Raw genomic sequence first — 24,853 nt, forward strand, 5'->3', positions numbered from 1 at the left:
GAAAACGATTAACTTCTCACTGAATATCAGTATGCCTTGGTTGCGAGTGCTGTTGAGGTGTATGTTATAGGCTGATCTACGCTATGCAAGTAACTGAATTTCGTTACTCATATAACTTTGCTGTCATCCACACCCTGCTCTTCAATTTCTCATGTCTGCATCTCAATGAAGAGTCAAGGCTGGGTAGAGACGAGCAAAATTAATGCGGTCACAAGAGCCTCCAGGCACCGTTCAGTTGTCCCACGTAAACCTGATGCATACCACAGGAGAGCCCGACAAGTCGGCAAGTCACATTGCTGAATGATGGCGGAACCAGTCTTTCAGACTGCCCATGGGTTATAACAGCAGTATTGATGATTTGAGAACGTCCGTGACTGATATCCGATGCCTTCCCATCGCCGGACTCCTACATATAAATAGAACACTATGGGACCGCTCTCCTCGCTTTTCTCAGACCTACATCAATGCACACACAAGAATCGCAGAACGCAAAGCACAAAACAAAGACTCTTTCCACCTTGAGGTCAATCTTCAAAAAATTTTCCTGACTTTCAAGACATTGACACAGGTGAGGAAATAACCATTCGACTGCTGATCCACGTGCCGCTTGCTGCAATGGCCTAATCATCATCGAGTTGCTTCGCAGACACTGCCACCACTTTCACACCAGACCCCAGCAGAACGCGCAAGGAGAAACAATGTCCGACCAGCAATCCGGCCAGCAGCAGTGGGTGAGCCCTGCAGCCAAGAAGTACGAATCTGGAGGTCCCGCCCGTGAGCCCGACACAGGCGCTCGAGGTCCCGCCCCTCGGACCGATCCGAATCCTCAGCAGGGTGGCCAGCAGCCGGCCACTGGTGCCGATGCTGCATTCCAGAAGTACGGCAGTAAAGCTGCCCCCCGCGAGCCCGAGAAGCCGTAGGGTTAACGCAGGTAAGGGAAAGATGGCAAGCGTTAGGAGTGCGATTTTGGAGTGCGAAGCGAAACTCTTTGGCCGGGATCGGGACCCTAGGAGCGATGAACGTTGAGGGTAGAAGAGCTTAGCACGTGCAGCATTACGGCAACGCCTCGATAATACAGTTTTGGTTCGGTGATATCATCTTCTTTTTCGAGAGTGACACACTGTGATTTTTAAGCCGAGCCCGTTGACTTGAGTTGGATAGTACTAGACTTATGAATTGTTTCCCCCCTATATGCTTGTTATACCGACAGTGCTTTTGACAAGACATCATATCTCAATGCAATTTCCGTAGATTTACATCACAATTTAGGAATTCGGTGCCAAATTCATCCGTATGGAAAGCTGCGACCATAGCAAAAGCATTTGTTGACATTTGTTTTAGGAGTGGTTATCGTAACCAAGTGGGCCCCTCCCCCCCCACCTCCCGATTTCAGCATTTCGTGTGCAGTCAGGGTTAGGAGCTCGGTGTGAGGTACTTAGGTACAATCGTGTGGTTGACCCCTGTCACCTGGGCCGTCACCCCCCAGCAGCTGCAGCTGCACATGCAAGAAGCGTAAGACTCGGGTCAGACACTGACTGTTTTCTCTACCATGCATTGTGACGACCTCAAATCCAGCAGACGAGACCGCGTATCCGCCAGAAGAAGCCATTCGTTTTGGACATGCCGCTCCGTTGGCATCGGTGAAACGTCAGTGTGCTGCTGGTGATCCACCCGTGGTCACCTCTCCCAGCCACCTCGTAACAGCAAGGACCCGGTTTGCCCACCCACGCACCTCAAAAGCTGGCTGCCACACTGCCACCTCATCATCGCAGCCAATCTGCAGACTTCCATTTCACTCTTCGTTGTCACTTTCCTGAAGCACCTGCATCTCTGAAAATCTGTCATGGGCGGTACTGTGGGCTAAGCTCAAGGTTCACTCGGATTTTGGCGGGTGTTATCGACGCCGTCGCCGCTGCCAGGGTTAAGGTTAACGACGCCTGACTTCCCTGCATTGCTCGCGCAGCGGTGGCTTGGACTCAGTCCCAGGGTGCTTTTCAAGATGCGACCATTCACCCTTTTCGCCAGGCTGCCCGCCTCACTGCTGCTGCTTGTAGCAGCTCAGGTCGGTCAGGGCCTGGCCGACGCTCAGCGACTCCCGACGGCCATTCGGAAGATGAGCCCCGACGCAGGCGAGAAGCTGCTGCACGAGTACTACGCGTTTGGCGGGGAGGAGGAAGTGGCGCAGGTCGGAACGCAGGCCCAACCAGCCATGTTAGCAAAAGGAGTCTTGGATGTTGAAGAAGAGGAGCTCCTGGCGGCCAACTCGTCGGCTTCGGTATCATTCCGCGCCCCATTCGCGCCACACTTCGACCCGCACTTGGCAGCGAGGGGGGATGAGGGCGGTGCGAGCGGATGGCACCTGTTCCAAAGGGCTAAGGATGTCGTCGCGAGACTGGAGAAGAGACAGTTCGCGTGTCCGACAGGGACGTCTGACTGCTCGGCCATCGGCTTCCCTAACAGCTGTTGCCAGGCAGGAACAGAATGCGTGCAGATCACCGACACCGGCTTGGGGCCAGTGGGATGTTGTCCAGATGGCATAAGTTGCACTGGATCAATCGCCTGCTCAGGATCCCAGCAGGGTTGTCCTTCAGACATTGGTGGCGGGTGCTGTATCCCCGGCTTCGTCTGCGCCAGCATCGGATGTGAGTGTGGAGCAAATGCGTTCGATGTCTGAAGCGTCTTACTGACAAAACTCACAGGCGTGCAGAGCGCGACTGCTACGGCGACCGTTGTGACGCGGACGAGCACTCTGACTTCGTCGGCCAACGGTTCTCCGACAACGATCATCGTCACCGTCACAGTGACACCCTCTGCGAGCTCGAGTTCAACCTCCACGAGGGAATCCTCCACGACAGCCACCTCAACATCAACGACCTCAACAGAGACGTCCTCTGGTCCAGGGGCACCCGTCCGCCCGACCTCGATGAGCACCTTGACCACACCCCCTGGCTACTGTCCCACGGGCTTCTACGCCTGTTCAGCTGTCTACGGCGGAGGCTGCTGCCAGACCGGCCGCGACTGCCAGGTGACATCATGCCCATCGACAGTATCCACCACCATCATGTCTGGCGACGAGACGATTGTCGTGCCCCTGACTGCCGTTCCTACCACCACCTCGGAGGGCACCTGCGCCGGCGGTTGGACCATGTGCCCCTCGGAAGCGGGGCCGACTGCGGGATGCTGCCCGTCTGGGTACAACTGCGGTACTGCGAGCTGTTTCTTGCCAACGGGCAGTGCAACGGCCAGTGTGGCCAAGGAGCTGCCTGGCAGCAGCGGTGCAGGAACTGCAAGCGATGGAATGATGATGAGTTTGATGATGATACCCGCCGTTTTAGGCTTTGCTTTTGGTCTGGCAATGATTTAGCAGCTGTGACAGCGCACAATTTTTGACTGGGGTTTTAGACTCTTCGTCGCGCAGTGTTGTGGCTCCAGGTACGATTTGAAGGTGGATTTGCAGGAACACACGAGTGCTCACGCAGGTGGGCAAAGAATTACTAGAGATACACGAGGGCCTTCAGGGTGCAAACCGTAGTCGGAGGCATACGACTGAGCTGAGAAACGAATGCAAAAAAAAGAAGAAAAAAAAAAAAAAAGAATTACATGGCTTCATGACCAACATTGAGGAACGTCACCCCTTCAGCGTGTTGATCACACTGGAGAATTTCTACCTGAACACCTCCAGAAAGAGAATGCTTCTAACCGCACGAAAAGGTTCTAAGCGATCAGCTGTTCACCAAACAAGCCTTGACAAGCGAGGTATCTGTCCAGCCATTGCCATTCCGCGTGGGCGTCTCCACCAACTCATACGTCTGGTCAAACCCACCGGCAGACCAGCCCACAATGCCAATAAACACATCCGAGTTCTGCTTCAGGAAGCTGACCTGCTCGCACAGGTACTTCTGGCAGCTCGCAGTATTGCCGCCCCCGGTCTCGGTGTTGATAGCCAGCCGCTTGTTCTGCCTCAGCCACGTCGCAAGCGGGCCAAACGCATTGTCGATGTTGTTCGTGACGCACTCGGTGTGCGTGCCCGAGTTGTCGCTGTCCAGGTACTTGTGCACGTCAAAGACAATATTATCGGTCGACCCGTCCGGGTTCGCCACCTTGAGCAGCGCCGGCCCGGCCTCGGTGGGCAGCGCCTGCGCCGAGGACCAGCTGCTGCCCGGGATGAGGACCAGGCTCGTCGGCGCGGCGGCCCGGATGGCCGTGACGACCTTCTGCACGGTGGCGACCCACGCGTCGACGGACTGCAGGTCGTGCGGCTCGTTCATGACGCCGAACACCATGCGGGAGTTGCTGCCGTACTTGGCGGCGAGCTGCCGCCACAGGCTGACGAACTGGTCGTCTGTTGGCCCACCGGACGACCCGATGATCTTGCCGTTCCAGCGCGCGTAGTTGTGGATGTCGATTACGCAGGTCGCGCCTGTCGCGAGGCAGGCCTGGACTAGCTGGTCGTAGCGGCCTGCGTTGCCCTGGTCTAGGTTGCCGCCGAGGTTGTTGTTGACTAGGTATTGCCAGCCGACTGGAAGGCGGAATATGTTGAATTTGTCGTCGTTGGCGAAATGTTGCATTTGACCGACGCTGGAGAGAACGGGGAAGCTCTGATCAGCATATATATAAGACCATTGGGTTGGACGAAGGACGGGTAAGGCTTACCCATCTGCTCCTCCGAGCGACGAGAGGGGAGGGTAGGCCTTGGAAGTTGTGCAAGTGCCATCGGTGGCGCATCCAAAGTCGAACCCGGCGATGTTGGTTCCCACTGTGAGGTGCGATTAGTCAATGTCTTTTGAGCACGATGTCCTCGAAAATCGCTGCACTTACCATATTTCAGGGTACCTGAGCCCTGCCTTGGAAGCACAACATTCGGGAGGCTTGCTGCCAGGCCGAGTGTTGACAGCGACAGCTGAAGCAGTGAGAGGAGTGTCGAATGCATTTTGGCGATGGGCTGGTACAATATGGAAGAGCAACCGAGAAGATTCACTCAAGCCGTCCAGGTGACCGTCCGAAGCATTTGTCGAATACACTCAGAATTTGAGGGCATCAGGAGTATATGTAGTCCCTCGTCCGTCACTTTCTCCCCCTTGGACGAAATTCATTGGCTGCCATGGCAAGCCACCTAAGAGAAGCCACATTCTCCGTTCAACAAAGGCCCGATGTTCCGTCGAAAGTCTTCAGAATTATGGGTAGCGCATTTAGACGCTGGTCAGGCGCATATTGAAACTTCTCCGCAATGTGACAGTCATTTAAGGCCGCAGGCACTCATCGACGGTGGCGCAATCATGGGAGCCAGACACAGATTAGAGAACGGGACGATCGCGTGGTGGTCAGCACTTAAGCTTGCTCTGTGATCAGGCTGGAATTGTGCCTGTCATTACCAGCAGAAGGGTGCCCTTGGTATCATGAGTGTGCAAGGATGTCGTTGGGACGAGCTTGAGAGCGTGATAAGCTAAGCCGGGGTCCGCTGCCCCACTCAGGTTGACAGCTGCAACCGAATCTCGGCCCTTGCAGATCGCGGACGCATGAGTGGGTTTCCCCAAACGGGTAAAACGGGGGTGACGGCTCTGCGGGAGGTGCAAGCCACCGAGCTTGTTTCTCGGGGACCTGCCTCCGTGGATCGACGTTTGGTAATGTTCGCTACCAAAAACCTACAGATGTGCGTGTCATGGCCTGGACAGAGGGGGAGTTTTGTTAGGAGCACACCTGCTGTGGCGTCGTTCGGCGCGCCGTCAAGGGACTGGGAACTAGAGCCACAAAACCAATCGATAGCAGAGCTCGAGACCTCAGAGCAGTGCATTTCAACTGGTTGCCTGGAACTTCATCAACGACTTTTCATAAAAATTCATAACATCAAATCACATAGCTGAGTATCACCGGATTATAACAGGATGAGTAGATTTAGTAAATAGGAAAGTCAGACTTCTGTTTCCTATGGACCGTTGCCGTTCGCGGCTTTCTTCCGCCCCATTACGTGCTTTACACAGTTGTAGGCAGCCATATCCTGCGTCTCAATGGAGAATCCGCTGCATGTCAGCTCGGTGCTCAACCTTGAACATTACTGTTGTTTTATCAATCCTCTGTCAAATTTACTTCTAACAAGAGAAAGACCCGCCAAGGACTCACACAGAATAAGAGACGAGCCGTTGATCCTCTCAGGATTCAAAAGAATGCTGACTATGTCATGCTTCCAGAGGCGTTGTCATGGAACAGTGCCATATCACAGAGCCATAGCGGAAAATCTTATCCAAACAGTAAGTCGTAAGCTTCATTCTTAAGCCCAGCAGCAATGCAAAGTAGTATTGAAGACGGTACATAGTAAACATAGGCTTTCCTCATTAGTGAACATTGTGTTCATAGTGAAAAGTTTATTTAAAGTTCTAAGTCAGTTAGACCATTCTATAAATATTCATTCTCCTCATCTACTAGTTGTTGCCATTTAAGGTCTAATGTGAAGTCATTTGAGCGTTTCAGAGACCATTAGCCAATTTACTTCAACAATGATCCCGGCCTTCAACGTATGTCTTCGGTGAATGTGAATCAGGAAGTCGTGACAATTCTCCTCGGCCGTTTCCAAAACGATATGTAAAAGAGCTTCATGTTTGTTATCTGGACTATCACGAAGCATTGGGAGCCCATGTGCACAACATATACCTCACGAGCTTGTCCGCGACTTGACGTGGTCGCTTCATTATATTTCGACAACATTTAGGAGCATGCATGTTTGATGGGCAGAAACATTTGCCCACAAACTGAAAGCTTCCTAAAGTGGGTTCGGCGGTACCATTCCTTTGACAGTAACAAGCGATGTTGAGATTGTGACGTCTCCAAAACGCAAAAAAGTGATCCTGAGCGCAGTCAATTGACCAGGATCTTGCATTATCTCGCTCGCTTGAAGCTAATGTGGAGGCCAAAAAGAACCTTGTAAGGCGGAAAACCCCATCTTGTTTGGTGATGCCGTTATGGGTTTTACTCTTTCTTCCAGCTCCGGGATCCATGGAAACTGACTGGGGATCTTTTGTACCGGGCGCGGGTTGAACGGACCACCCTCCGGTCGAAAGCACCTCAACTTACCACTGAGCTAACAGTGTAGGAGGTGCTCCGGCGATAGCAGGTGGAATTGGCTTACCTATAAGCCCTTCAGATGGGGTGAAGCGGAGGGGCGGGTGCACAGATTCTGCTTGGTGAAGTTCGAGTCTCTCACAACCGCTGCGCCAGTGCCGCGTCCCACACCCGCAACGCGCCTTTTCGCCGCCTGATTCTCAATCACAACGGTCCTCCTCTCGAGGATTGCGGCTACCTCTTTTCGAAATCATCATCTTCAAGTCCCCACCATGCTCGCGACAGACATCGACGATGCCTGAGCAATCGGCCAGCCTCGACATACGAACTCCTCAGGTCATCCGATCGACACCGTTGGCCTACCACCAGCAAGCAGGCAAACGTGCCGCTTCCGAGCAGTTCCCAGGGCAAGAATTATACATTGGAACGGAGTTTTGTCGAGAGACACGACCAAAGAGAGAGAGGTGTAGTTTAGCAGCTTGATTCATCGAAGAGAAAGAATCCCACGTCGGATCGACCACTGAAGATCAACGGCCATTTCGGTTGGGCGGCTCGACGGCCCAGACGGGAGCGAGACCATACAATGTTGCTGACAGCGGCCGTCAAATCAGAGAACCCTGAAGAGGGACCGTGGCGGTTTATGAATCTGCACACAATCACGATCGAAATGAGCACAATTCTGCCGCCAGGATTACGAGGGGGAGGAGACTTAATGACCAAATCCTTCTCAAGGAATCGATTGGAGGGCCAATTGGAGCAAACCGAATAATCATGACATGTGGATACCGGAGGTCACGGGGACAGATTTTCCTTTGAACGTACTTTGGATGAACGGGATTCTTGGCGTGTTTGAGTGGGTATAAATATAAACGCTCCCAGGGTCATGGTGGGCGATCAGGCTGCATAGGCTGAAGGCGGGTCTATGACGAGGATCTGGCCTGAGTAATGTACGCGCGGGTATTGGTTCCTGTCGAAGATAAATGAAATGAACGAGGCCGCGAGGAGGAGGGACCAAAAAAGGGAGTCAGCCCGCCAAGCGATCGTCATTTATCCAAAGTCGACGGACGGAGTTGGCACCCCGTCACGGAATCCGCCGCCAAGGAGAAACAAAACGGACTGACCGCCGCAACAGAGAGGGATGCGGGATTGCCGATCGCTGCACCTTATTCCAACGTCACCCCAAGACCCGGGGCTCGACTTCTCAATCTCAAACAGGACGCCCTTGCCCGCCGGGCAGGACCACGGCGGAAAAACTCTCTTCAGGCGAGGGGCCAGCAGAGTTCAGCTATCTGCAGACGACTAGTCGCTTCTTGCCTTCCTTCCCCCTGGGACCAACAGCCTTGGCCTTATGCACCCACAGCACATGCCGAAAAACAAGCACAAAAGGGGTCAGCTAAACAAATTCAGGACGGCTTTGCTGGCCGCATATCGACGGTGGTCATCGTGACAAGACCATGGCGCGATGACATGAAACGGATGGCCTAGAGCTTGTCCCGGCGGCTGAGGAGAGCCAAGTCCTCCGGCCCCGACGCACGCATATTGGAGGGGTAGGCGCCATGACTCTCGTCCAAACCTTGAGAGGATTGAGGCTACACGCCCCCCCCCCCCCGGTCCTGTCCCGGCATTCAGGGCCACGCGTCCGGCTCCCGAGGGCAAAGGAACCTAGTTATGGCTCCCGCGATGTGGCTTGCTCCTTTGCCGCAATATAATCTTCCACAGGGCTGTTATGCTCCACCCCGCCGTGTAGCACAGGGGGCTGACCTATCGGTGATTAACCATCACAAATGACCATTCCAGTCCTTCAAGCAACGTAGGATCCCAGTCAAGGGGGGGGAGCTGACAGCCGCTCTTGGCTTTCAGCAGCCTCTATATCGCAGCTGATATGGCCAGTTGTATTTAGTCTCCCGGGTCTGCCTCCTGGGGACTGTGAAAAAGAATCTGTACACACCATCTCGCCGGTCCGACAAAACAAGAGGTGACGACGTCTTCATGATGCAGTTCTCAAAACGTATCGGCGTCGCGTTGACCGCGGTCGCCTTCTGTGAGTGCTGCTTCCACTCGCATCTCTGCTCGAAGAGTCCACTGACAACAAGCAGATGGACAACGATGCTGGGCACAAGATCCCGTCATGCACACAGACCCGTCGACGAACATTACGTTCCCGACCTGGGTGGATGAGAGCGGTTACACATTTGGTTTTGTCGTGCCTGATACGGCACTGACAACTGATACCTATGAGTATATCGGATACCTCGTAAGATCCCCCGCCCGTTGATGTACACGCATCGTCTCTAACCAACAGCCAGAGCTGCACAACCCCGTCCGGAGCAGGCGCGGCGTACTGCGGCTTGTCCCACGGCCAGTCCGGCCAGATGATATCAGCGCTGCTTCTGATGGCATGGCCCTTCGAAGGCCAAGTCCTCACGTCCTTCCGCTTCGCCTCAGGATACTCGGAACCAGCGCGCTACACCGGCAACGCAACCCTCACGACCCTGGCGTCGACAGTTAACGACACCGCCTTCGAGATCGTCTACCGCTGCCAGAACTGCTTCGTCTGGAACCAGGACGGCGCGGAGGGCAGCATCTCGACGAGCACGGGGTCCACGGTCCTGGGCCGCGCCGCCGCCAACGAGGCGCCCGGCAACCCGGGCTGCCCCAACGACATCACCATCCCGTACCACCGACGTCTGTTCGGGCAGTATGGCGCTTCGTTTGCCAACGCCACGGTGGCTGCTTACTCTGACTACGCGGCGCTTCCACCCAAGCCCACGACGACAGCCACGACCTGTGCGGGCGCTACCCCAACTGGCAATGCCACGACGACCACGAGCCTTCCTACCGCGACGCCCACTGCGGCGTGCAAGACCATCCCCGCGAACAAGACGTGGGACTACGTCGTCGTCGGCGGTGGCGCTGGTGGTATCCCCATGGCGGACAAGCTGAGCGAGGCGGGCCACTCGGTGCTGCTCATCGAGAAGGGGCCCGCGTCCACGGGGCAATGGGGCGGCGCTCTCGGGCCTGGCTGGTTGAACGGCACGAACCTGACCCGGTTCGACGTGCCCGGTCTCTGCAACCAGATCTGGGTGGACTCGGCCGGCATAGCGTGCACTGATATGGACCAGATGGCCGGCTGCGTGCTGGGCGGAGGCACGGCCGTGAACGCAGGGCTGTGGTGGAAGGTGAGTCGACACTGATCCCTCCAAGCTTCAAATGTTCCAAGATACACCAGAACCCGTAACTGACACCCACCACCAGCCCAACCCTGCCGACTGGGACGAGAACTTCCCAGCAGGCTGGAAGGCCTCGGACGTCACGGCAGCAACGGAGTGCGCCTTCAAGCGCATCCCAGGCACGTGGCAGCCCTCGACGGACGGCCAGCTCTACCTGCACCAGGGCTACGACGTCCTCGCCAAGGGGCTCAGCGCGAGCGGGTGGGAGTACGTGGTCGGCAACGACGTCCCCGAGAAGAAGAACCGCACCTTCGGCCACGGGCAGTTCATGTTCGGCGGCGGCGAGCGCGGCGGGCCCCTGGCCACGTACCTCGCCAGCGCCGCGGCGCGCAAGGACGTCTTCGCGCTGTGGACCGACACCGCCGTCGACCGCATCGTGCGCAAGGGGTCTCACGCTACTGGTGTCGAGGTCTCGTGCTCCGCCGGGTCCGGGTACTCGGGCACCGTGAACCTTACCCCCGGCACCGGGAGGGTCATCTCGTCGGCGGGCGCCTTCGGGACGCCCAAGCTGCTGTTCAGGAGCGGCATCGGGCCTGCCGACCAGCTGTCCATCGTGCAGGCCTCGGCCGACGGCGCCAAGTTGATCAGCAATGATTCGTGGATCAACCTGCCTGTTGGGTCCAACCTCGTCGAGCAGATGAACGTGAGTAACCACCCACCACCCACATAAAGCCTCCCCCCTCCCCTCTTTCCCCCCTCCCCAGCTAACCAACCTCGCCTCCAGACCGACGTGATAGTCACCCACCCAGACGTGGTCTTCTACGACTTCTACGCCGCCTGGGACAGGCCAATCAAGTCCGACAAGCAGGCCTACCTCGGCAACCGCACGGGGATCCTCGCCCAGGCGGCCCCCAACATCGGCCCCATGCTCTGGGAGGAGATCAAGGGCGCCGACGGCGTCACGCGCCAGCTGCAGTGGACCGCCCGCGTCGAGGGCGACTCGGCCTTCACCAACTCGACCCACGCCATGACCATCTCGCAGTACCTGGGGCGCGGCCAGGTGTCCCGCGGCCGCGCGACCATCACGGGCAGCCTGAGCATGACGGTCTCGACGCAGCCGTTCCTGCACGACGAGAATGACAGGCTGGCGGTCGTGGCCGGCATCAGGAGCGTCCAGGACTCGCTGCGCGGCATCCCCGGGCTCGAGTGGGTGCGCCCCAGGGCGAACCAGACCGCCGAGGCGTACGTCGACTCGCTGCTGGTGACGGCCAACGGCCGGAGGGCGAACCACTGGATGGGCACGGCCAAGATGGGCACTGATGATGGGTCTGCCGGGGGCACGGCGGTTGTTGATACCAATGCCAAGGTGTACGGCACGGATAACGTGTTCGTGCTGGATGCCAGTATCTTCCCTGGACAGCTGACGGGGAACCCGTCTGCGACGATTGTCATTGCTGCTGAGCACGCGGCGGCCAAGATCTTGGCGTTGGGTTCTTGATGCGGAGTTGGGGATGCCCAGCCGACGTGACGTGCGGATGTGGGTTAGGGAATTCTTTGTACATATTCATGTCTCCAGTATATCAGCAGACAAGTGCTACATGCACGTTCAGACAACTTCTTTTTTCAAGAATTAAAGCTCCACGTGAGGCCTGAGTGCGTGAGGTGACCAGAACACAATTCTTGTTCCTATAATAGAGACAGGGTAACTTCTACCGTAGTAGTACAACCTGTTGATCGCTTGAACCATCCAAGTCCATCCACACCATCTTCACTTCCCAGAGCGACATCGCCTGGCGGCCTACCGCTCCCGGGCCCTAATAACTGCCCATGCTTCCTATGCAGCAGCAGCCATCGCCCGCAGCGCATCCCCATTCCGCCCTGCCGCCGCCCTCGCTACTCGAGCCTCCCTCTTGGCCTTGACGTTCTGGCCCCACGCGTCCTCAAACAGCGTCGGCTTCTTCTCCAGGAACCAGTCCGGCAGGCCCATCCGGCGGACGACGTTGAACGACCCCGTACCGATCGACATAGACTGGCCCATGATGATAGACTCGGACACACCCTCGATCTTGTCCGTCTTCATGGCCGCCGCCGCCTCGAACAGGTGGTCGGCCGTCTTCTCGAACGAAGCGAGCTGCAGGACCGAGTCGCGCATCTTCTGCAGGCCGAACCGAGTGATACCCAGGACGTCGCCCTTGTATGTCATCACGTCAGCGAGGAGCTGCATGTGCCGAGGATCGATGCCCATGTCGCCCATGACTTCTGCGATTTCGTTGGCGATGGTGCTCCGCGCTGCCTCGATGCCGAGGATGTCGCGGCACTCCATCACGTTGTTGGATCGCGTCTTGGTGCCAATAACACCCTCCGTCGTCATGCACGCACGCAGCCCGTATCCTTCGACCAGCACGGTATGCTCGAGGTTCTCCGACGTTTGGATAATGGCTCGGGTGGCGTCAGGGTAACCCGAGATTGCCACGGTTGGTAGCATGCGGCGGAGGTAGTTGACGCGCAGCAGGAGATCTGAGGCACTCTCGATCACGGTGCTGGACTTGCCGTTCCTGGCCAACCGCTTCTGCTCGGCGAGATCTGTCCAAGTGTTGCGCACGCTGATCTCGATGTACGACGGACCAACGTTAATATCCTCTCGTAGCACCTTCAACTTTTTGTGCCTGACGATGGCCTCTGCGATGTCTCTTGGGCCAATGCCCAAGTGCATATCCTGAAGGACGTCCATATCGACCTCGAGAACGATCAAGCCTCGGTCAGAAAGCCACTCGTCCTCAATGTGTTTGATCACATCTGACACGTAGGTCTTCTCGATACGGGCCTTGACGACCTTGGCAACCTCGATCTGCTTCTTGTTCTCCAGAGGACACGTGATGACAGGCGTGCTGATGTTCTTGGATGCGTTGATAATCTCTTTGATACGAGGCACACCCTGAGTAATACTCATACCGGCGACACCAGCAAAATGGAACGTCTTAAGCGTCATTTGCGTACCCGGCTCTCCAATGGAGTGGGCTCCGACAGCCCCGACCGCGTGTCCGGGTTCCACATGCGCTTGTTTATACTTGTCCAGGCAGAGTCGAATAAACTTCTGCAATGTAGTCCGAGAAACCTTGGCAACACGTTCAACACGTGCTAAACTGACTTCGTCCTCAACAGACGTGTCGATCTCCATTGCGTCGCCGTCGTCCGGGTCTAATCCAACTTCTCCTCTCGCTCTTGAAAGCTTCTTCGCACGAGCTGCCACGTACCCTTCTACATCTCTGAGGAAGATACGGGCACTCTCATGCTCGTCGATCGACATGTTGCTGTCGTCGTCGTAGGCGAGCACCTTGCCGTCCGTCATTCGTCGCCTCACATATTTGGCACGTTCAACATCCAACATTGATTTGCAAACTTCAATGATCTCATGGGGTAGCAATGTCGGCTCCGTGTTGTCCCACGTCAGGGTCTCAGCATGTGTCCATGTGCGGTCGAAGTGAACAGGCTTTCCGGAGGCTTCCATATCGACGGGATCGAGGTTATCCGCGCCAAATTGGAATTGAACAATTCCGCCATTGGATGTACGGACCGTCTCATCGTAGCCCGTTGACAAATCTTCCAGCGACTTCATCAGTCGTCTCGACATGTAACCAGTCTCGGCTGTCTTGACAGCCGTATCGACCAGACCCTCTCTTCCAGAAATGGCGTGGAAGAGGAACTCGGACGGGACCAGACCAGTATAGAAGCTGTTCCGGACGAAACCCTTCGAGTTGGGTTGGCGAGCATTCTTGTGGAAGTGAGGAAGACTTCGGTCTTGGAAACCATCCGGCACACGCTGACCTCCGATAATTTGTTGTCCGACACAGGCAACCATCTGAGCGACGTTGATGGCTGAACCTTTTGAACCCGAGTTGGCCATGGTAAGTGGTGCATTGTTGTGGCTCAGTGTGTCCACACATTGTTGACCAGCTTCTTGACGGACCTTACTGAGAATACCTGAGATCGAGTTTTCTAGGGTCTGTTCCATGTCGCAACCGGGTGCCTTGTCCAGCTTTCCAGCCTTGTACGTGGCGATCAGCTCGTCGCACTTCTTGTAAGCAACCTCAACGAGCTTGTCTTTGGACTCGGTCAGGCCGTTGATGGGGAACACATCACCGACTCCGATCGAGAATCCTTGATTTGTCAAGGATCTCGCACAGAGCCTCGCAAGCCGGTTCATGGCACCAGCCGCGGCGTCCGGGCCATAGTCTCGTAGTATCACGTAAAAAATTGAGTCCTTTTTTCCAGATCCCACAGTCGACTTGTCCATGACTCCGCACATGATTTCTGAGTTTCGGATTACCAGCCAGCCGTCATTTGGACACATGTCAGGGGCCATTCCGGGCCGTGGCTTATATTCTCTGCACTTGGCATCCAGGTTGACCTTGACTGGAGACTGCAGATTGGGCCGGATAAGGATGTTGAAGATCTGTTTGCCGGTCCACATGGCTGTAGGCTTCAGGATGGCAGGGGGTGGAAGGTCGAGGTGACCACTGCCCTCCAGCATCATTTCGCAGATATATGTGAAACTCTTTCGGTCAAAGAACCTGTCTTTGCTGCTGAGAAGATATGCCGCTGTGATGAAATCTTGTGTGGCTGCGATGATAGGCTCTCCGTTCTTGGGCGTGGCCAGATTGTGCTTGACCCCCATGAGTGTGATGGCTTCAGCTCGGGCCTCTTCTGTCTGAGGAATGTGCAGGTTCATCTCATCTCCGTCGAAATCGGCGTTGTATGGCGTACACACACACTCGTTCAGCCGAAATGTCCTCCAAGGCCGGACCTTTACCAAATGGCTCATGATACTCAGCTTGTGTAGCGATGGCTGTCGGTTGAAGAGGGCGACGTCTCCATCAACGAGGTGGCGCTCCACAACATCACCCACCGCAAGGTCATTTGCTATCAGTTCTCTGTTTCCGAACTTCAGATTCACCTTGTACCCGCCATCCTTTTTGATGATGCCGTTGGCTCCTGGCCATTCCTTAGTGCCGTTTCTGACAGCTATTCTCATTTTTTCGATGTTGGTAGAATTGACACGTTCCGGGTATGTCATGTTCTTGGCCACAAGTTGAGGTACAGCAACTTGATCGATTCCTAGATTGGGATCCGGCGAAATGACGGTTCGGCCGGAGAAGTCGACACGCTTTCCAGACAGGTTTCCACGGAAACGACCCTGCTTTCCCTTCAGACGCTGACAGAAGCCCCGGACGGCCTTGCCGAAGCCGGGCTGCACCAGACCCGGCACATCACTGTTCACATACATGGCGATCTGCAGTTGTAGGTACTCCCACTGTTCCATGATGGTCGTTATTGGTTGTCCCTTGTCGAGAGCTGCACGTATAAGGCCACTGATGTAGACAATTTCCGCAAGTTTGGCAGTAAGGTCGTCCTCGGTACTGGAACTATCCTGCTGCACCGATGGTCGAATACAAATCGGAGGCGCGGGGATGAACTGCCACAAGAACATTTCTGGCCTTCCCTCGGCAGGATCTATCCCAAGCAGCTCGCAGTCGGTCGGGCCAATCAGCTTGAACAGATTCAGTACCCTGAGGGGGTTGAGATCCTCCATGGCTTTCTTAACGTGCTTTTCGAGGTCCGGGTTTCGACTTCTTGGCCTCCTTGAAAGACGCGTCATACTGGAGCTTGCTCTCCGGTGCCACCTTTTTTTGCGCCGTGGACTTGTTGTAGGTCGCGAACTTGTCGTGTGCCAGCTTGATCACTCCCAGCTTGCGGATCTGCCCATTGATGGCCCCACAGAACGGGCACTCCTTACATTTCCTACACTGTTCGTTGATTTTCTTGCAGATCATCGTCCGCCTGAGATTATCGATGCCCGGTCGCCTCAACTCCTTCAGGAACTCCCGTCGCTCGTCTTCGGTCAGGAGGACCTTTCCGCAGTCCTTGCAAATGTTCTGGAGGATGGTCTGGGTAAATCGGAGGTAGCCTATGTGGAAAGCTGGAAGGGCGAGCCTGACGTGGCCCCAGTGGCCGACGCAGTTTTGGAGAGGAAGATTGCATGTCGAGCATTTGCCGATCTTGCTAGATATTCCGAGTCGCGGGTCGAGGGCGCCGTTCGCGACGGGGGCTCGATTGTTGTCCATATCGTAGAGTGTGCGCTGGGAAACCTCCAGGACGCCTTGGCTGACAACATCTTGGATCGACCTATTGGCATTGCGTGTCAGCGTGTGCTCGGGCTGGCCCAGAAGGAGGTAGGAGGGACGAGGAGGCCGTACTGTACACCGAACTTCATCTCCTTGAACCGCTTTGGTAGGTTGTCCACGACCTGCTCCTTCATAGGAACAGTCGCAGACGGGCCTCGAGCCGCCATTACGAGGGACTGGTGTCAGATAGCGAGTCCGACTGTGTGCAGGGTATAATGTCGTCTGGGTCTGTGTCTCTCTGTTTTGTTGTCGATGTCGGCGGTCCCAGCTTGCAGTTCACGACTGGGGAAGTCTTTGTCACGGTCCGTGCGTCGGTTTCTTCTGGAATGCTCGCATTGCTATCGAGAGCGCATATGATGCTGGGAATAATGGTGTTGCCTTGGGAGGGTTCGTGTGGGAGAGGAGTATGACTCTTTGCGGCGTGTGTAATTGTCTGTCGCGGAATTTGGAGCTGGAGCTTGCAGGCGGCACAGAAAATTGTCGTCGTCCCCCACCATATGAATCCAATGTGGGGAAACGCTGCATGGATCTACTGCCACATGGGACACCCTTGCAAGCTAACGGTCTCCACTTTGGACTTCACATGAAAACGGGCGTTTATCTAGCAGCTCAAATACGGTGCAGTGCTCCAATTTGTCTGTCCCTCGTTTCAGCTCAGTAAACCTCAAAACCGTTTTCATTCCTGGCAGCGTAGTTTCAGAGAAATATCAAATTCACCGGGGATTTATTCACAGTCAGTTCATTCCAAGCTTGCCCTCATCTCACTTCTCCTACTTAGGCCGCGACTTTAGGGCCCGCAGAGTCGTCCATGTGGCCCTCCCCTTCTGAGCAGTCAAGCCACCATCCACTAGCACATCAATCCCAGTGCAATAACTCGCACCGGGCGATGCAAGGAAAGCTACCACTGATGCAACCTCCTCTGATCTACCCATCCTCTTCAGCCCCGAGGACCCCACAAACGTGGCCAGCGCCGGCTGTTCAGCATAACCCGCCATCATGTCCGTATCAATAACCCCAGGCGACACACTCACAATCCTCACCTTCTTCTCTGCGAGACTCGTAGCCATTTTCTGTACATAGAGTTGCACACAGCGTTTCGAAATGGCATATGATGTGTAGGCCCACTGCTTCATGAGCCATACCGTAGGAGACCAGTGGCCCTTGAGGTGCCTCTTGACTGCCATGTCGACTGGAAACGTGGTGATGAACGTGCCCGACAGCGAGGCCACCAGGACGATGGCGCTGTCGGCTTCCATGTATGGCTGCATCTTCTCAACCAGGCTCTTGCTGGCGGTGAAGTTGATATCAAATATCCGACGGCCGTTCTTGAATGACGGCGCCACCCCAGCTGCATGCGCGAGGACGCTGACTTTGCGCCCATTAAGCGCAGAGATGACCTTGTCCCCGAATCCCGGGTCTGAGACATCACCCGTCACCGTCGTGATCAGCGGGAGCGGCGGCCGCGACGCCGTGATGGCTGCTTGCGCCTCGGTCAGGGGCGCTAGGTCGCACAGGAGCAGAGCCCGGCCCTGGTCGGCGAAGGCTTCGGCGATCGCCCTTCCCATCCCACCCGCTGCACCGGTCACGACGACTACCGCTTCTCCGTCCAGGTCAACAGGATGGCCATGGCTAAACTCCTTGGCAGCTGCGTCCTCCATCTCTTGGTCGGTTGGCAACGATCGGTGTCGCTTGTCCGACTGTCACGTTCTCTCGTACCTGGACTTGCGGTACAATTTAGTGGTATCAAACTCCATGAATCTCACAAAGATTTGGACTGTTCTGTCAACCTCTATGCCGATATGACTTCTCGACTCCTTTTATGTCCGACGTGCATGAGATGTGGAGGAACATGTTAGCGTCATTACAACCCAACGCGCTGTCACGCGGTCCAAATGATCTCAGCCCCATGTAAGTTTCAAGGATCGAGTTTCCTATTCGGGATCGGGGGCTCAACGTCAGGCAGAGGGCCTTGACCACCCTCGCGACGCTCTTGACTATTTATTTGATGATTCCCTATGAGAAGCGGCAGATACAAATTTCTTCATTCATATACTACCTTTTTTTTTTTTTTTCAGATGAAACCAATTGATTCAGCGCCTAGAAACTTTTCCACAGTTTTGCGGGCCTAGACAGTTGGTTTCTCATGCTGGGGTCTCCTCCTATTCGTGCTCGCTTAAAAGGAAGTTGCGAAATCACTGCTCATCCAACGATTAAGCTTGAGATCTGAAGTCCTTCATATATTGTTACCGTGTTGCTTCCAGTCATTGCTGTCCAAAACAGGATGGACTCACATTTACATAAGCTCGAGTGGTCGTACAACAGTGTCATGGCTACATCGAGAAACACTTTTTCTGCAGGGAGTCAGGTGCTTTCCCCTACCATTGTGTACAACCATACTAGTTGGGTACCTGGAAGCCGCAACGCTGCTATATTATCTGAAAGGTGCGTGTCTCTTCAGAATGTGAGACCGCCTCTCCGTCCATAATACCGGGCACGTAAGCATAGCCAACTAGGTTGTACGTGGAGTTTTGAGCTGGCCTCAGAATGAAAGGGAATCTCCCACCATACAGTACGACAACAAAATCATCGACCTTCATATCCACTGGTCCCAGTCCACAGTACCTCATCTTGGTCGAAAATAGCATTTTCCCGCTCACTCCGTGACCCAAGAGTCCGGATCGGTATTCCCACAGGCAGACGTCTCGGTCTGAATCGCGGGCCCGCCTCCATTCCATTTCGTCGTGTTCTCCTATTCGAATGTCACTTGTTAAGAGACGCCAAAGGTTCTGGATATTCACTCCACGAGTCCTGCCTTTGAAAGGAGTTTCTCCGATTGGTTGGCTTGTCTTCCCCTTTCTGGGCAGCCCAAGATGGGACGCCAACTGGGGGGTCGTGTCGGATGCATCAATGCCGGATTCCATTTGGCTGTACGTCGCTGACACTGTGTCAATAAGTACACCTTGAGCTAGTAGCATATGATCGCTGATTTTGATGACAGCTTTCTTCCCGGAGCACGCATCAAACGTCTTCCAGGACATGAGGAAGCTGAGTTCGCTGTCGAAGCTTGATTTGTTTCCAATGGAGGCCGACCAGTCTGGTACCCATGATGGGAGCGATGGATCTCGTCCGACCTCTGTCGTTCTTGCCAGGGGGAAGAGAGTATTGTTTGAAAAAAGCTGACGAGCAGTGAACTCCTCGCAGATCTGATCCATTGGACGTGAGTAGTCGATACCATGCGCAATTTCGATGTCGTAGAAATAATGCCAAATGGAGAGTACTTTGTGTTGAGCATCTGAACAAAATAGGTCTCGGAGGGCTTCCATAGCGAAGTTGAATTCGTTAGGCAATCGGTAGTGCCGGAAACGATGCAGTCGGCCGACGGTGTGCAGAAATGGAATCAGAACGTTGAAGTCCAGCCCATCACTTCGGCTGTGCCACGCTCTTTGCCTGAGGAATTTTCGTAGCGTGAATGCACTTTCCCCGACAGCATCTAAGTCCATACTCATTGTACCGCAAATCAAGATCGCAGCTCTTGTGACGATTGAGTCCTGGAACGACCAGAATTGTTTCCACCAAGGGAGAGCCATCATTTTGCCCAAAGCTTTTTGGGACTCCGAATCGACGGAAATCCCAAATTTATCACCCTTTGAGGTTTCCTTGTGCTTGTTTAAACTCCCAAATTGGGCGATGAGACCAAAAGCTAACTGGGCGTCTTGCTGCGACATGGCGAGCGGGCTGGAATAGTGGGAAGGCTGACCCGACGACGGACTCGTGAATGAAAACGTCCAGTCAGTAGATGAAGACGTTCCATGGTGCACATCACCCAACCAGATAAGACACCTTTTGGATTTGCCGTAGATCCTTCTTTTGAGTCTGAACTGAGCAGAGCTCTCCTTGAGGTCGTTGTGGTCTATGCATAGTGAATCAATCCACAAATATCTATCTGTGCTTTCGTACCTCAGTCTCCGTAACGCAGCTGCGATACCAATTCCCGCACTCCACGGCTGGCCATTGAGAAGTATCGGCCTGAGGTCTTCTTGCTCCTGCCGCACGTACGACGGGACTTCGTATTTCGGTCGGTCTCAGACATGCAAGTGAGAGTTCGCAACAAATGCCGTCGTCAGATGAGCTTGCAGGCAGCAGTCGAACAAGGCGGAAACGGCCTGAGTCGTAATCCAGGCGAATGTAGATTGGCGAAGCAACTGGTGGCAACCAGGGGATCTCCTGCAAAACTTTTGTTGCGGGAACGATGAACGCCGTCCTGCTCGCAATGCTTGCAACGACAATATGGCCGTAGATCTTCCCGCTTCCAGCGTCTCGTACCATAATGCCCGAATCTCCAACCTGGATGCCAGATTCGAAGACAACCGGGTAGACCTCTTGATATATGCCTCCGTAAGGAAAGCGTATGTAGGACGAGCGGCCGCTCATCCGTCCTTTGAGATTTCGCCTTAATCCTGCGTAGGCGACGACCTCTGTCGATCCGGCCCCGATTAGGGACACAGTGGTAGCTTTAAGCTCTGGGATATTACAAGTAGGCGTTTCGAGGTTCGAAAGGTCGCGCAATGCAAAGTCCAGCTCGTGTGATTTGAAGGAAACTTGATTGATGAAATTTGGCGCTTTTGAGGATGACGGAATAACTGAAGCATCGTCGCATTGTGGCGGCCTGCAACATAGCTCCAATTTAGGACTGAGCGATGAACTATGACATGACGAATTTGGTCCGCGAATGGTCATGGCTTGCGCTGGAGGTAACGAATTTTGTTGGCTCAGTGCTGAATAATCGATGAATCCATCGTCGTCCTCAGACTCGTAGGCAGAGTCGTCTTCACTGAAGTAATCGGATTCGCATCCGGCCAAGTCATTCAGGTCACCATCCTGTGATTGCCGTTGATTTACCGTATTCTGGTCCAGCAAAAGCACGTGTGCGGCAGTGAAATACAAGACACATTTTCCGAAACGGACGAAGTCGCCGATGTTGGATCTCTGTGGCGCAGATGCAGCCGTTCTTCAAATTCTACAGTGAGCAATGCAAAATGGTCTACCATGCGTTCAGAGGGCGAATTCCTTTTCAGTCGCAGCAAGACGTGAAATTCATCGCACCCTTCTACGCCAGGGCCTCTCTCGCTCCGAGCTCAGGGAGATACTCCAGACTCGCAATCCCGATACTTACCAGATTGAGGTCCTTGACGGCGCGATCGACCTGGTGGTGCGTCTGATGACCATGTGAGATGTCGGCCGATTCCCTGCAACCTCGTTCAGTGGCCGTCAAAGCATTACCTGGGACAGTGGAACGCTGCGGGAGTTCCTCCACGGGATTTTCCCAGGGACCGTGCGAAGAAGCCATGATGGTATCAAGATCGAGGCTACTTTCAACGTCAGACAGCTTGATCGAATAGGTGGGCTCAGTGTCATGTTGACAACAAATCTGGCCGACCACCTTCTATTGCTTCCGGAGAAAGATGCTGTTCTTATTTACCACCACGCATCTTTTCTATTGAATCAGGATGAGTAATCAGTGAAGTTTACTTTTTTAATAGATGTTTACATTTACTGATGACTCTCCAAGCGCCTTCTTCCCAGATGGTCTTGTAGAAGAGACCTTAAACACTCTGGCACTGCTGTTCCCGAAAGGAGACACGGAAGTAGAGAAATGGTATCTTAGGCAGCGCAAAGACAACATTATAGACAAAGCTGTTCTATCGTGCAACGCACGAGAGAGGGACATCGGGGAATTCAGACACTGGCATGATCGCCTGGTCGCACTGTTGCAGAGATTCGAGCACCCTCGGCAAACTACCTTGAAACAGGCCTGGTTTGATAGCAATGGAGCTCAGTGGTACTCCCTCTGGTTCGCGATTGGACTCACATTGCTTTTCGGCTTGATCCAGAGCATTGAGGGCGGCATTCAAGTGTACAAGGCCTATCAAGTTGGTTAGATGTCTTCAGCAATAGTGAAAAGACAATGGACAGTCTCTAACAGATACCACACGGCGTCCCTTTTAGCGCGCCCCAGAATTGAATACCATCGATCTCATACTCATAATCTAGAACAAAATTGCTGGTTGATACAAGGCTTCCGATTCGGAACTCCGGAGACACATCAGAGAGGCCGTGACCAACTTTCATTCAAAGGAGGGCAGTGACCCATCCAGCGATACACTTAACTATCCAAGTAGCTAGACAACTGCGAGGCCGAAAAAAAAAGGAGTTCAATCACTTCGAGTTAGGTGTGAACTTGTGACGATATAAACACTGCGTGCCTAGAGCAATTGGTGGTACCACTTTTGCAATAGTAGTGCAGCGGTAAATATCGTGATAGAACTTGACTGTAAGGCTATCAGCATTTCACTTCAGTGACCAGTTGCTCCTAATGTGAAGTAGAAGGAATTCTAAAAAGTCAGTTTGCTTAAAGGCAGGTATGATAGTACACGCTTATCGCATTCCCTAGTTAATCAGCACACCCTTTTACCTGCTGTGACAGGCATCATATGCGTTTCTTCCGCTTCAGCGACCAATGAGTCCTTGCATATGACGAGAGGCAAGACTTTATGACCAAACGACAATTGTCTAGTTGCAAGTTTCACGTGGAACCGGATAATCCAAGATCAAGCATCTTTGAGAAGGCCATTGCAAGTCGATTTGGTGATCACACGTGGCTATCACCTCCGGATTCGATCTCGCCGAGTATGCGGCCCCTTGGGACCGCTGGGATGGCCTCGTCGTAAATGATGACGCAAATGAGGCCGATGGTAACCGACAATGGCGTCAAGAGACCGGCTTGATGTAAGTTGCTTGGAGGAGCTCCAGCGAAGAGGAAAAAGAACTTGAGCGGGATCAGAAACGACCAAGGAAGCTTTCTGTCAAGTGTCAGCAGGGATGGTGTGCTTAAGCATGGAGACAGACCAACTGGCGAAGAGATCCTCTATAAATAATAAGTAAAGGAGCACCGATGGTCGTCCATAACGCCAGTGTTGGTAGGTCTCTCGTACGTATGATAATTGTATGGGAAGCAATCATGTATTGATATTATTCTATTTAAGTTTTAAAAGGCTACGTGCCTTAAAGGGAATAATTAAAGTAGCCTTTTAAGTATAAGGATTATACTTACTAATACTTATAGTTTTTCTTTTCTTTTTAATAAATATATATAATTCTTATTATAATTAATAATTCTTATTATAATTAGCCTTAAAATTATAATTTATTATATATTAAATATATATAACTTTTATTATAAAAAAATATTATTAAAAAGGCTTAAAATTATAACTTATAAGTTTTAAAGCAAATCTTAATAATTTTTATTATTATATTACTCTTTAAACTTATAATTATTATTATTATATTATTTTTTAAATATTATATTTATTATTTTTAATATTTAGCTTTTAAAGTTATTTATTTATAAAAATTATTAACTTTTATATAATAGCCTTAATTTTAAATTTTTTTTTTATAAAGAAAGTTAATGCTTATAAAGTTAATGCTAAACCTTTTAGCTTATATTTATTTTTACTATATATTTTTATAATATAAATATTATTATCTTTATCCTTATTCTTATTATTAAAATGCATTTAATATTATTTTAAATTAATTTCCTTTAATTACTTTTTATTTTTTTAAAATTAAGTATTATAAGTAACTTAATTATTTATTATTATTTTTTTTACTTTTTATTATTCTTTTTAATTTCCTTAATAATTATCTTTTGCTTAAATTACTTAAATAATAATATATATTTCTTAATAAGTTTCTTTATATATAAGCTTTATATATATTTATTAATAATTTAATATAAAAAGTTTTAAAGTTAAATTAGCATAATAATTTAATCCTTTAATAATTAAATTTTTTTAATTTAATATATATAAAAAATACTTAAGATTAAAACTTTTATTAAGTTATTTATTATAAAAATTACAATAATTTAATATTTAAAATAATAATTACCTTAATAATTCTTATTATTAAGAATGCTATATAATTTTATATTAAAAGTTTTAATGCTTTTAATATAAATATATAACTTTTTAATTATATTATTAAAAAATATTTACTTATTTTAATATTAAAAGTTATTAATAATTTAAATAATAACTATTATAATAATATTATTTAAGAAAAGTATTTTAACTTAAGTTATAATTATAGCCTTTAGCTTATTAATTTTAATAATTCCTTAGGAATTTATCTTAATAAGCAGCTTACTCTTTTTAATGCTTAATATAAAAATAAAGTTAAAGGTAATTTTTATAATCTTTATTAAGGTTTTATTAACCTAGTTTTAATTATTTTTATTATTAATAATAATTAAATTGCTATTAATATTAAATAAATAAAAGTTATTATTATTAATATTTTTATTAATATTTATTAAATAAGTAAATAAATAAGAGTTATTATTATTAATATCCTTATTAATATTTATTAAATAAGCATTAT

General features: G+C 51.8%; 6 protein-coding genes across 6 annotated transcripts; 2 read left to right on the top strand and 4 right to left on the bottom strand.

Annotated features, from left to right (window-relative positions):
- Nucleotides 1-698: 698 nt before the first annotated feature.
- On the top strand, nt 699-3,302 carry INS49_012194 (uncharacterized protein; the record flags this gene model as incomplete). The annotated part of the gene is made up of 4 exons (XM_043172899.1): nt 699-877; nt 2,026-2,406; nt 2,700-3,046; nt 3,271-3,302. The coding sequence occupies 4 exons, from the start codon at nt 699-701 to the stop codon at nt 3,300-3,302; spliced, it is 939 nt and encodes a 312-aa protein (XP_043022196.1).
- A 420-nt stretch (nt 3,303-3,722) lies between these two features.
- On the bottom strand, nt 3,723-4,930 carry INS49_012195 (uncharacterized protein; the record flags this gene model as incomplete). The annotated part of the gene is made up of 3 exons (XM_043172900.1): nt 3,723-4,578; nt 4,654-4,756; nt 4,819-4,930. 3 exons carry the CDS (start codon nt 4,928-4,930, stop codon nt 3,723-3,725), a joined length of 1,071 nt encoding a protein of 356 aa, XP_043022197.1.
- A 4,115-nt stretch (nt 4,931-9,045) lies between these two features.
- INS49_012196 (uncharacterized protein) lies at nt 9,046-11,721 on the top strand (the record flags this gene model as incomplete). Its single annotated transcript, XM_043172901.1, has 5 exons — nt 9,046-9,094; nt 9,150-9,307; nt 9,360-10,232; nt 10,309-10,926; nt 11,008-11,721. The coding sequence occupies 5 exons, from the start codon at nt 9,046-9,048 to the stop codon at nt 11,719-11,721; spliced, it is 2,412 nt and encodes an 803-aa protein (XP_043022198.1).
- A 336-nt stretch (nt 11,722-12,057) lies between these two features.
- On the bottom strand, nt 12,058-16,572 carry INS49_012197 (uncharacterized protein; the record flags this gene model as incomplete). Its single annotated transcript, XM_043172902.1, has 3 exons — nt 12,058-15,790; nt 15,852-16,406; nt 16,478-16,572. 3 exons carry the CDS (start codon nt 16,570-16,572, stop codon nt 12,058-12,060), a joined length of 4,383 nt encoding a protein of 1,460 aa, XP_043022199.1.
- Nucleotides 16,573-17,175: 603 nt separating this feature from the next.
- Nucleotides 17,176-18,063, bottom strand: INS49_012198 (uncharacterized protein; the record flags this gene model as incomplete). Its single annotated transcript, XM_043172903.1, has 1 exon — nt 17,176-18,063. One exon carries the CDS (start codon nt 18,061-18,063, stop codon nt 17,176-17,178), a length of 888 nt encoding a protein of 295 aa, XP_043022200.1.
- A 2,281-nt stretch (nt 18,064-20,344) lies between these two features.
- Nucleotides 20,345-21,752, bottom strand: INS49_012199 (uncharacterized protein; the record flags this gene model as incomplete). Its single annotated transcript, XM_043172904.1, has 2 exons — nt 20,345-21,391; nt 21,579-21,752. 2 exons carry the CDS (start codon nt 21,750-21,752, stop codon nt 20,345-20,347), a joined length of 1,221 nt encoding a protein of 406 aa, XP_043022201.1.
- Between the last annotated feature and the right edge of the window lie 3,101 nt (nt 21,753-24,853).

This window comes from Diaporthe citri (genome assembly GCF_014595645.1).
Source record: "Diaporthe citri strain NFHF-8-4 chromosome Unknown scaffold_6, whole genome shotgun sequence".
Taxonomy (NCBI): domain Eukaryota; kingdom Fungi; phylum Ascomycota; class Sordariomycetes; order Diaporthales; family Diaporthaceae; genus Diaporthe; species Diaporthe citri.